Source organism: Micromys minutus (genome assembly GCF_963924665.1).
Source record: "Micromys minutus genome assembly, chromosome: 25".
Lineage (NCBI taxonomy): Eukaryota > Metazoa > Chordata > Mammalia > Rodentia > Muridae > Micromys > Micromys minutus.
This window is the reverse complement of record NC_137960.1, coordinates 2,838,941-2,851,197: the sequence shown is the minus strand read 5'-3', so window position 1 is coordinate 2,851,197 and position 12,257 is coordinate 2,838,941. Positions and strand designations below refer to the sequence as shown.

Below are 12,257 nucleotides of genomic sequence, written 5' to 3'. Positions count from 1 at the left end.
TCCCAGGCGTAACTGCACCGTGCGGTCCGCGTCACTTTATCGTCCGCACTTAGCCATCTCATCGGGTGTGCTGAAGAAATCCGGCCGTGTCAGGCTTTAGTAGCAGAGTGCACACCCTGCTCGCGGGAAATCCGCGGATCTGTCCCAGGTAAAACACAGGAAGAGGGCTCTAGGTGCTGAGTGCTCACGACCTGTGATGGAGCCACGTAAAGAAGTGCAGGGGACCTAAAGGGACTCCAGTTGGTCCACTAAAGCTCAAGGCTAGAGGGAGAACTAAGTTCGCAGTGCTTTTGAGAGACTACTGCTTTATTGTTGGGATAGTCTCTGGTGTACTGTGTAAAGTTGTCTTTGTATTATTCAGAAGTACACGGAAAGAGAAACCAGACAGAGAAACATCACGCCAGCTGTAGACAGTTCTTGCAGAATGCAAGCACCATAAGTTACACGAGTCCTACAGGCCCCTACAGGGGACAGGAACGAATTTGGCCGGACATATGGCTGGTTCATGATTCAGTTCTCTTACCTAACCTGTTGCTTCCAGCCAGGTGATGGTCAGGATCACAAGACACAGCCACAAAACCGTTGAACCTCTATTGAAGGTAATTCTGGGCCTGTGCACACCACTCCTATATCAAACCTGAAGGACAGAGTCGATCCAACAGCTGCATAGTAACTACAGCTGCCAAGTGTGCTCCAGACGGCGGGATGGAGACTGCTGCCATTTCCACGAGCTCCCTTAAAGCTAAGATGCTGCAGATCTTGACCCTGCTTATTTCTATAGCTGTGGTCCAAGCTAGTTCTTTCCCCCATGAACCCCACAACCTCACGTGGGTTATAACTAACACTGCTACAGGGTCTGTAATTAAACCTCCCACCTTGCCCCCGTTGGAACTTGGTTTCCTGATCTCATTTTTGATTTATGTACACTACCAGATGGGGTTGTCAGCATCCAGCTCAGCGCAGTGAACTTGGAAGAACCCCGTTCTATATCTGCCCTGGAGGGGGAAGGTCTCCACAGCAGACAGCTACATGTGGAGGACCAGAATCATACTTCTGTGCAGATTGGGGTTACAAATCAACTGGGTCCATCTCCTGGACACCGCCAATAAAAGATGAACTTATCAAGGTCCAGAGGGGCCCTGGATCAGAATCCCAAGGATGGGAGTATGGATTGCAGCCCAAGCTCTATGCAGACGGTCTTGGTGGGCCATGTTCCTCCAACTGTAACCCCGTTATAGGCCAGTTCACCCCCAAGGGAAAGGAAAGCATGGGATGGGAAACAGGAAAGACGTGGGACTAAGACTGTATGTGTCTGGATGTGACTATAGAGTGATGTTTACCGTTCAACTCTGCCCAGCGGATCTGGTCGGGGCAGGGGGTCACTAACAGCCCTAATACAGCCCTGCCCCCTGCTGGACTCACAGTCCCCATTTCTCAGGAACCTGGACCCCAGGCTGGGCCATGGGACTTGCTTTGGGCCGCTTACCAGGTGTTGAATCATTCTAAGCCAGAGCTTACAAATAAATGTTGGCTCTGCTTGGATGCCCAGCCACCCTATTATGAAGGCATAGCCATTCCTGGAAACTATACCACCTCTGCCGACAACAAGGACTGTCGCTGGCAGCGTCCAGGTAAAGGGAAACTAACCTTAGAGCGGATTAAAGGAAAAGGGCTCTGCATTGGGATGACACCCCACACCCACAGATATCTGTGTAATAGCACCCAGGAAGCCCCAGGCGGGGATGCTTACATCATAGCCCCCATCAATACACGGTGGGCGTGCACTACTGGGCTGACACCCTGCGTCCACACCCCGGCCCTTAACTTTACAGGTGGATTCTGTGTACTGGTCCAGCTTGCCCCTAGAATTCTTCATTACTCTGATGAGACTGGGACCAGACAACCCCCACTCCCAGCCTCTCTAGCAAAGCGGGATACTGTTGCTGAGGTCCTGGGCTCCTCAGCCCTCAACCTCAAAGACGAGAACTATAAAGCACTAAGCTCCGTCATAGATGCGGATTTAATTGAACTAGGGAGATTCTTGCCCAACATGAAAACCTCATTGACTTCTCTGGGGGAGGCTGCTCTTCGAAATCAGCAGGGACGAGACTTTCAGTCTTTATGACGGGTGGACTGTGCAGAGCTCTGGGAGAAAGATGCTGTGTCTATGTCAATGAGTCCGGGGTCGGGTCGTAAGAAACAATGTTGCCTCGTTGCTTAAATCGATAGAAGACAGTAGGAAGGAAATGGAGGAGAGTCAGTCTTTGGTGATTACAATTGTTTCAACTCTGTCTGGATTCTTGGTCCTGGTTGTACTTATTGTGATGTGCAAGCTCTATATTATTAACCCCCTGATGAATTCATCAAGGACAAGCTCTCCAAAGTCCAGCTCATATTAAAACTCCAACCATGGATTCTGCTCGAGGGTTTGAGATGGATTCTCACCCAAGGTGGGAGTGAGGGGCCTAACTTTATTTAAGACAGGCTGCTATGTCAGGCCTTAAATTTTTGTTTCCCAGAAAAGCCACCTAGGCTCAGAAGAACCATAAAGTGTGGGCAGCCAACCAGCAACCTCCCCGACTGGGGGTGGGGTAGCTAAAGCAGATTTTATGAAAGGACACTTCCTCCTTCAAGGTATAGACCAGTCAGAAATGTACAGATATCCCTTACTATGAACCCAAACAATCCTGATGTAAGTTACCTAACAGTTGGAAATCTGGCTGCCTTGAAAAGGAAGAGAGAGCTTGCAGTCTCTCTTGGTGGTTGCCATTTTATGTAGATGATCAACTATTGAGCTATTGGTTATGTCCTGTAATGCTTAGTGTAAGCCCTGCAAGACCTGGTTGCCCCAGAGACAGGAGAGTCTGCACTGTAGTTATGACTGTGATGTTATGTGACCTTGCCCCCAAGTTATTTCTGATTGGTAAATAAAGATTTGAAAGACAGTCGGTAGCTGGGTAGAAGAGGCATGGGTGGAGTTTAGGGTTCTTGATGTTGGAAGGGAAGAGGAAGCGGCCATGGACTGGGTAAATCATGAAATCATGGCCTTATGGGTTGGCTAACTGAAGTTAAGAGCAGCCCAGACAGAAACATGGCAAGTTATGTAATGGCATTATCGGCTGGGAAGTAGACATGCTAGTGTAGAGGGCATATATCTGCCAGCTCTTGTGCTGATTTAGGCTTGTTATAAATAGAAAGGCTGTCTGTCTCTTTTATCAGGGAACTAAATGGTCAAAGGTGGGGTTAAAAAAAAAAAAAACTCTGTGGTTCTGTGTTTGGCTTCTCTGCTGGAGTGCTGGACAGCTGCTTGGGGAAATGAGATACAGACAGGGGCACTAGGCTACATTCCTTTCTCCCCGTAGGATGCCAGGTTCGTGTGACATCTCTGACACACCTTGGAACACACAACACAGCCTGTGGTTCTCCAGTCCTGGCTCCAGTGCTGCTGGAAACTGCAGAGTTGTGAGCCAGGGTGAAGGGCATGAGGTGGGCCTTGTGGCAGAGGTGGGGAGCTGGAGGGTAGTGGGACAGCTCTGTATTTTTCAGGAAGGGAATTTTCTGGCTAAACCCTGGGGCCTATCTAGATACCTTATTATCGAAGAGAACTCTGGGTTTCTGTGCTACATGACCAGTCGCCATATGCAGTGCCTTCTGGTGTGTCTGAAGGAAGCAACAGTGTACTCACATTAAATAAATCTTTATAAAAATTGATGAGGTATGTATGCCCCAGTGTAGGGGAATGCCAGGGCAGGATGTTGGAGGGGGTGAGTGGGGGGGCACTCAGAACCAGGGGGAAGAGGGATGGAATAGGGGGGTTATGGAGGGGAAACCCAGAAAGGGGGTAACATGTCATAATATGAAGTGCAAATAAAACAGCCAGTTAAAAAAGATGATGAAGTAAAGAGAATTTTGCCTTATTGGTGATTACAATTTGTTTCTGGAAAAAAAATTCAAAGAGGAGATTGTGTTAATCATCTAGGATATAAGAGGTTTACAGAAATTCAGCCACAGCAAATACAAATCAGGAGATGGTCAATTGTAAACTTTAAAAATTTGTTGGGAGATATTAATTGAATTAACTACCGAGAACTAAGTAATTCATTTCAAAGCTTACAAGGTGATTGAGACTTAAGAATCCTGGAAGTTCCCAGCTAGAGCTGAAAAGGTACTGGCTCTGATAGAAAGGACATCACAGGATCCACATAGGGATTGTTGGCTTCCAAAGCTGAGCTGTACTTCAGTGATTTTGTGTACTACTCATTCTACAGGAATTCTCAGGCAGAGAAAAGATATCATCTCAGATGTTGTTAACAAACAGTAAAGGCCTATGTGGAAAAGTTTTCTTAATTGGTTCTGAAAGGAAAGATGAGATTTTGTCAATTAGCAGGAATAGAAGAAATTGTGGTACCAATACTGAAATTGCCTCATTATGGGCAGAAAATGAACATTGTCAGAGTTGTGGTAATTTTTTAGAGATTAACAATAAATATCCCCAAAGCAAGGAACTTCAGTTTTTAAAAAGTACTGATTGGATTCTCCTTTGTATAGTAAAAGGGACACCCATTTCTGAAGCCCCTACATTCTTATGTTTATGTAAATAAGTCAGGAAAGGCAAGTTATAAGTCAGGAAAAATAAGAAAAGTAGCTCAGAGCCCTTATTTTACGATTCAGTTAAAAAACCAGAGCTGTGTGTCATTCCTCTGTAATATGAGAGATTCCTGCATCTCTTAATATGGTTACTCTCTGTTCAGAAAGAGTTGTTTTACATTTTAAAACTGCTGAACTTATTCCAAATGATTGAGGGCTTCCACAAGTGAGCAGAGTAGAAACAGTCCACTGTCTACAGTGCCATACGAGTCCACCAGGCCCTCAAACGCGAGGGCACGATGACAGGAAATGTGGAGGAAGCATCGTATCACTTGGCAACAAGCCAAGAAGGTTGTAAAATGTCCTATTTGTTCTTTGCACAACCAAACTCCATTGCCTATAAGAAGTAACCAGAAAGGTACAAGAAGAAAAGAAAGAAAAATTTGTCAAGTGAGTATATTTCATTTTTCCAGAGTTTAGAAAATTAATGTATTCCATACTGTAGACATGTATATTGAGGATTTCAATAGGCGATTGCTTTAAGTCTAAAAAGGCTGATTAATTTTTTAATGCTAATGATAAAAACAAAACATCTTCTGAGAGACATTGGGATGTGGGAAAGAACTATTGAATTAAACCAGCTCATACATTTAAAGGATGTTGTGGTAGTTTAACTATGCATGACCCATGGGAAGGGGCACTACTAGGAGGTGTGGCCTTGTAGGAAGGGTGTCACTGTACACTTTGAGGTCTAGTGCTCAATCTCGACCCAGTGTGGAACAGACCTCATCCTGGCTGCCAACAGAAGACTGTCCCTGGCTGCCTTCAGATCAAGATGTAGACCTTTCAGCTCCTCCAGCAAGTCAGCCTGCATGCTGCATGCTCCCCACATGAACTAAACCCCTGAAACTGTAACCAGCCCAGATTAAATGTTTGTTTTATTTTAAATTAGAGTTGTGGGCTGGAGAGATGGCTCAGAGATTAAGAACACTGGCAGCTCTTCCAGAGGTCCTGAGTTCAATTACCAGCAACCACATGGTGGCTCATAACCATCTATAATGGGATCTGATGCCCTCTTCTGGTGTGTCTGAAGACAGCTACTGTGTACTCAAAATAAAATACATCTTTTAAAAAAAAGAGTTGCTTTGCTTTGGTCATGATGTCACTTCAGAACAGTGGAAACCCTAAGATGTGTTAACTTCAGATTGGAAGCCAGGAAATGTGTTGGAAAAGAGACTATGCCTTTGCTTCAACAGGAAATGAAAAGCTGTTGGTTTCTTCAGACTTAATAAAGATTATATTTGACAGGGGAAACCTGAAAATCTTGGTGTGGACATGAAGAAAGAAACCCCTTAAAAGAATAATAGAACAGGTAACACGAATCTACATGGGAACAGCTCTGAGACTGGCTCAGAAATGTCTCTGCATGGTCTGTTGGCTCCAGAGTCCTTAGGAATTAAGCTACAAGTCATCTTTTCATATGGCATGGATGGGAGTTCATATTACAGTTTGGTTATAGAATCCAAACAGTTCAGTGCTTTTCTGCCTTTTCCTCAAAGGCTGGAGATTTGTGTACACATACAAATATTAATGCAGAGATATTTATTACCTTTAAAAGTTTGTTTTCAAATCAAAAAGACCAGACACCAATGAAGACAAGTATTCTAGGTGACCCAGCTTGGCCTCTAATTTAGTTTCCTCAAAAGTCTGTATCCAGGACAACTTCAAAATGGCTAGTTAAGATGGTCCAGCCTCTCCGACTGTACCTGCCAGGACTTAAGTAAAGCTTTGCTTTTTCCCATCACACAGACTGGACCACAAATGATACAACTGATTCTCCCAGGACTTGACCAATATCCCAATTTTTTTAAGGTCCTCTGTTGAGAGCTTGGACAAGGAAGGAGCCTCAGGTAAGAATGTCAGAAGCAGTGACCAGGGGGCTTTGCTTACTACTTGGCTGGATTATTTCCTTACGTGATCTTTGTGCTTACTACTCTAATTACTTTCTTGTGTGATCTGTTTAGTACTTTGCTTGATTACTTTGTGTTTGACCTAAGAACCGACAATGTCTTTTGGATGTACCAAGAATGATATAAACAGACTGGGAAAGAATAAAGCTGCTTCAGCCTCAGTATGGGCTGGAGTCAGGTTATAGTTTTGTCTGTTTTTCTTTTTCAATTCTTACTCCCTGGAGATCCTGATGAGCTGGCTTGGTCAGTCCTCAAACAATGCTGTTGTCCTCAGAAAGCAGGAAGTCATTTTAAGAGAACAATGCTCCCATTCCCAAGAGGTGGGATGGGTAGTTTTCACGCATTTGCTGGGTGATGGATATCTGTCATTGTTTGAGGGGGGTTGGTCACAAGTTAATGGTCATGGTCAACCAGGAAACACTGTAAAGATTAGATCCTGGGCTCTCTTCCCTTCCTCCTTTCCTATCTAGTATTAGTGGGAAAGGGGAGGAGAGTGGATGAAAAGGAAAATGGGGGGATATAGGAATGATAGGATAAAAGGGTAGCTCATTTTATCTACTTTTAAAGAGCATCAATAAGCCAAGTATTTTTCTGAGTATGTGTTTTTGTGTCAGTACACATTCGAGATTATATTTTTATCATGTATTGTTTGTCTCAACTCTTGTTCACGGTATTGCACCTCTGCAACTCATTAAAAATCTAATGTAAGGTTCTAAAATCCTTGAATGCTAACATGTTACAACCTGTTTAGGATAATTAAGAAATGCAAGTTAGCAATCAATCCAACTGTGGTCGTAGTAGTTTAGCTAATTACAGAAATGAGTTATTTAGCCTTTTTTAGGTGCTCTCAAAGTTAAGTAAATAGCTAGAAACAAGTACTGTTTGCCTACTCAGATATATGGCTCTGAAACACCTTAGGGACCTAAATTATGGCATTTAAGATGTTCTGATAATGTCTTAGGGTTTCTATTTCTGCACAAAACATCATGACCAAGAAGCAGGTTGAAGAGGAAGGCGTTTATTCAGCTTACACTTTAACATTGCTGTTCATCACCAAAGGAAGTCAGGACTGGAACTCAAACAGGTCAGAAAGTAGGAGCTGATGCAGAGGCCATGGAGGGATGTCACTTACTGGCTTGCTTCCCCTGGCTTGCTCAGCCTGCTTTCTTATAGAACCCAGGTCTACCAGCCCAGGGATGGCACCACCCACAATGGGCTGGGCCCTCCCACCTTGATCACTAGTTGAGAAAATGCCTTACAGCTGGATCTCATGGAGGCATTTCCCCAGCTGAGGCTCCTTTCTCTGGGATAACTCCAGCTTGTGTCAAGTCAACACAAAACCAGCCAGTAGAAATAACAAGACTTTTCATGCCAGAGCTCCTGGCAGCACTTCAATACAACCTCTAAGATGATGGACACCTAAGAACCTCCAATTGGTGTTTGCTTGTAAGGTGGCTAAGTAGAAACTTTCTTTGGAAAGTTGGTTGTCAATGTTTTCCTGGGCACACAGGTAAGGATGTTGTGCTAAAGCAGACAAAGGTGACTGTTTTGCTATAGCATACACATAAAAAGACACGTGATAAGGAATATAAATATCACCCCCACAGACAGGGAGAGCACGAGATTTGGTTCATTTGCTCTGCCTTGCTATTCTTCGATGTATTGTTTCACCTTATCTAGTGTTGAGCTCCACTTGTAATGTTGCCATTGAGAGAAACTCACCCAAGAACTACTAGTCAGATTCCTGTGGCTGCCGTGGTGGCCCAAGGCTAGTTGGCAAGCCTTGTGCTTTCTTCAAGATTGAACTATGACGTTTGAGCCTAGTTTGTGCATGCTGTCTGCTGGCTAAGAGGGGAAGAATGCTGGTTTATGTGTGGTGTCTACCTGCCAACAGGACTATCTGCGGTTGCAGTTTCAAATTTGGTATTTGCTATGGGACTGAGCTGCTGATAAAGATTGAGCTTACCTCTAAGAACTATTGCTAAACAGGTCCACTTCCCCCATAACCTAAGTTTTCTCTTTACCTCTGGTGGGTGGTGGGCTAGAGGAGAAGCTGAATGTTTATTAAAATAGGCTGAATATATATGTGTGTGTGTGTGTGTGTGTGTGTGTGTATTTATGCCAACAGAATACCCAGGAGCCATTCAGAGTTGGCACTGGCACCTTAATCTATCTGATTAGGGCATAAGCACATAATGCTGGTGAGCTGGGTTGGCGATAGAAGGAGGAATATAGAGTGCAGGAGCATGGATTTAACATCCTTTCCCAAGTCCCTGCCCAAAACAGACCACAAAGCAGAAATTCAGTTTGCATCATAAGTTTTATTCCCGATGCGGGACAGATCTTTCCATCCCTCAAATGTATTACTTGTCACCATGGAAGGGCCTAGGATGCAGCTCCCATCTCCAGGGAAGGTGAGAAGGTACAGACTGGGAGCCAGTCCAGGAACATTCTACAGGTCCTGGATCTTACCCTCCCTTCTCAACAGAGGAATTATCTCTCATCCATTCAGTTAAAAAGAAAAAGCAACCATTAACAAAACAACACGCTGTAAGTACTGGGCAGGGGTGTCCTTGTCGGCAGTTGGACATCAAGTTATGGGTCACCAGTGGGGAAGTGAGGGGGGAGGTGCCATCACTGCTTCTGCTGAAGGGCTTCCTTCCTTGCTGCATCCTGTAGCAGCTGTGTGTCCACCTCATCTGCTGGCAGCTGCACATAGCGGACCACTGAGCCCCTGATGAAGCAGTTCTTGACTGATAACTGGAGACAAATATCAAAGCACGCCCATTAAAAGTGTGTCCTCTAGTCACCCAGGGGCCTTTTGCTTTAAAGCTTTCCTCTTCCCCACCAGCCCCAACTCACCATGTGAGGGTATTTTTCAGGGTCTGTGACACTGATGTCGGTTAGTTTGATATTGAGGTACTAAGAAGGAGGAACATCATCATTAGCCCTAGAGACAAGATACAATAATCCACCCCTTGCTGTCTCCTTTTCTTCCCCAAGAACAAGCTGACCCTTTAGTATATCTCACCTGGTCCACAGAGTGGAGGGTTCCACAGATGCTGTCAAGGGCAAAGAGGTAAGAAGCATTAATTTATGCTGAAATCAGCACAGAGGGAAAAATCAGAACTACTCCGATGCCAGCACCTGTGAGTTCTGAGGTAGAAATGATAAAGCATCCCAGAGTCAGTCTTTCCTCACACCAGCACATCAGAAGCTAATATTGAACTGCTGCATTCCGTTTAATATTTACAGTTCCTTTTTTTAAGACAGGTCCTCACTTGTCCAGGCTGGCCTCCAACTTACCTCCTACCTCCACTTCTCAGGTCCTACAACTAGCTCTGCCTCCTGAGGGCTGGGATTACAGGTTTAAGGGAAACTGCCATCAACACTACTCAGCTAGTGACCTTTCAAAGTAATGTCATCCAGAGCTTACGAGAGGTCATGTAAGGTACCAAAACTTACAACAAAACTGGAGTGTCAGCCCCAATCTGCACAACTCCCAGAAGCACCAACTATTATTTTTTAAATATTGATTTAAATATGTATATTGCATGTAGTTATCCACAGAGACCAGTAGAGGGCATCAGATCCCTTGCAGCCAGAGTTCTAGGTAGTTGCATGCGGCCCAACAAACATGTTGTGAATCACCTAATGCAACTGCTGGAAACTGAACTCTATTTCTCTGAAAGAGCAGCAAGCTCTTTTTTTAAGCACCAAGCCATCTCTGCAGCTCCAATAACTATTATTTGTAAACATTTACTACTCTGGAGCCAGAGATCTATGTATACAGAACAGTAGCTGAAATTACTCATTATTAATATTCCTGCTACACTGATCCTTAATGATGCAGATATAAAGCAGGTCTTCTCAGTTCCCCAGCCCTCTAGCCCCCTGAACAAGGCTACCAAAAACACTGCTCCCACGACATGTTACCCACTGTTTTAACAATTTTAATTAACAACCTCAGATCCTAAATTTTACGTCTTCACTCTCTACATTCTATGACCCCCACTGCTTTGTATAACACGTGTATGATTTGACTCTGAAACTACAACCGGCCTCAGCCACTCTGCACCTCAGTCTGGACCAGCCTCTCACTGGGCTACACTGGCCCTAACCATCCTGTTTGTCAACACCATGTTCTGACTGTCTTAGAATCAAGGTTCTCAAGCAATGATGTGTGCTCAAAAAGGTTTCAAGAGTCTACAAATAAAGTATTTTTAAAAGAAATATGAGGGCTGGAAATGAAGTACATTTGTTAAGCATGCTCAGTACCACAAGAAAAAAATAAAAGACTTCAGTGAAACTATAATTTTCAAAGCACTATTAAGAAGAAAGTAGACTAATCGATGACGTGACAAGAACCCATAAACATTTTCCCAACCAGACAGCATTTAATCCAATTCCTGAATGGTTAAGAGCAAATGATACAGCAGGGCAAATCCTAGCACTCAGGAGCCAAAGGCAGGTGGATCTGTGTGTTCCAGAACTACACATACGTGTTACTCAACTGTATCTCACTGTGTAACTCTGGCTGGCCCTGGACATGTGTAGACCAAACTTTCCTTGAACTCGCACCTCTGCATCAGTGTGGAGATTATAAACATGTGCCACAATCCCAGGCTCATTCTTAAACGAATCTTTACACTTACGACACAAAATACTTCTGTGTTTTGCACACCTGCTCCAAAATAACTTTGTCAACAACAACAAAAAGGATCAGGACACCAGGCACCCCCACCTTCCACCAACTCGCTGAAATAAGGACCTACCTCAGGTCATTCTTGAGTTCCACGACTACATCCTTGCCCACAAGGGACTTGAAAAAGGAGTAGAAGAGCTATTGGAAAAGAGGGAGGAACTATCACATGAAAAGGGACAGGAAGGAGGAACCCGTGACCTCAGTATTTGAAATACTAGTCTTTGTAGCCCCACCTATAAGTTCTCAAAACTTCACAACCAACAATAATCCGTTAACGGAGACTGCAGTTCATGGGGCCACAGAGCGACAGTAACTGCGCAGCACCCCTCGACGCCAGAACCCACTCTCGGAATCGCATCCGCAAAAAATCCTCATCTCCAGCACGGAAATGCCAGGCTCGCTTTCCGTTCTCCCCGGGAGCCCCAGAGCTTTCTCTTGCTGGAAGTCCCCCACCCAAAAAAAAAAAAAATCATTGGTTGCAAGCAGTCTCCACACACTGGGTGTAGGCACTAAGACTGTAAGAAACCCCCGGGGCCTAGCTGCAGCCTGAAGCGACAAAACACTAGAGCGCCACCCAGGCCCGCACAGTTCGAACCGCCCGCCGCGGGTGGCGGCGCTCCCTTTTGACGTCACGGTACCCACCATGGTGCTGGCGCCACGCGGGGCGGCCTGGACCGCGAAGGAAGGCGCCGGGGACTGCGGGCCGGAGGCAGGGCGGGAGCCGGAGCGCGAGCGCGCGCGCGAGGCGGGACAGGATCACGCAGGCGCAAGGGGAACCGCGAAAATCGCGGCTGAATCCCGGCTCAAAGGGAGCGGAGTACGGCAGAGCAAAGAGGACCGCCAAACCGGGAGAGGGGCGGGACTTCCTGTCTCCCACTTCCTCCCGAGGACCTGCTCCCTCCCGAGCGCATGCGTGGGCCATAGCAGCTGCGTGTTGGATGTAGTTCGCCTCTTCCTGATAACTTTAGACTCTTCTTTGTGCCGCGGGGTTTGCT

General features: G+C 45.4%; 1 protein-coding gene across 1 annotated transcript; it reads right to left on the bottom strand.

Moving 5' to 3' along the window:
* Positions 1–8,858: 8,858 nt before the first annotated feature.
* Positions 8,859–12,110, bottom strand: LSM2 (LSM2 homolog, U6 small nuclear RNA and mRNA degradation associated). The gene is made up of 5 exons (XM_080938250.1): positions 11,905–12,110; positions 11,333–11,400; positions 9,589–9,619; positions 9,420–9,479; positions 8,859–9,317 (listed from the first exon to the last, which is right to left on the bottom strand). Exons 1-5 carry the CDS (start codon positions 11,905–11,907, stop codon positions 9,192–9,194), a joined length of 288 nt encoding a protein of 95 aa, XP_080794376.1. The 5' UTR covers positions 11,908–12,110; the 3' UTR covers positions 8,859–9,191.
* Between the last annotated feature and the right edge of the window lie 147 nt (positions 12,111–12,257).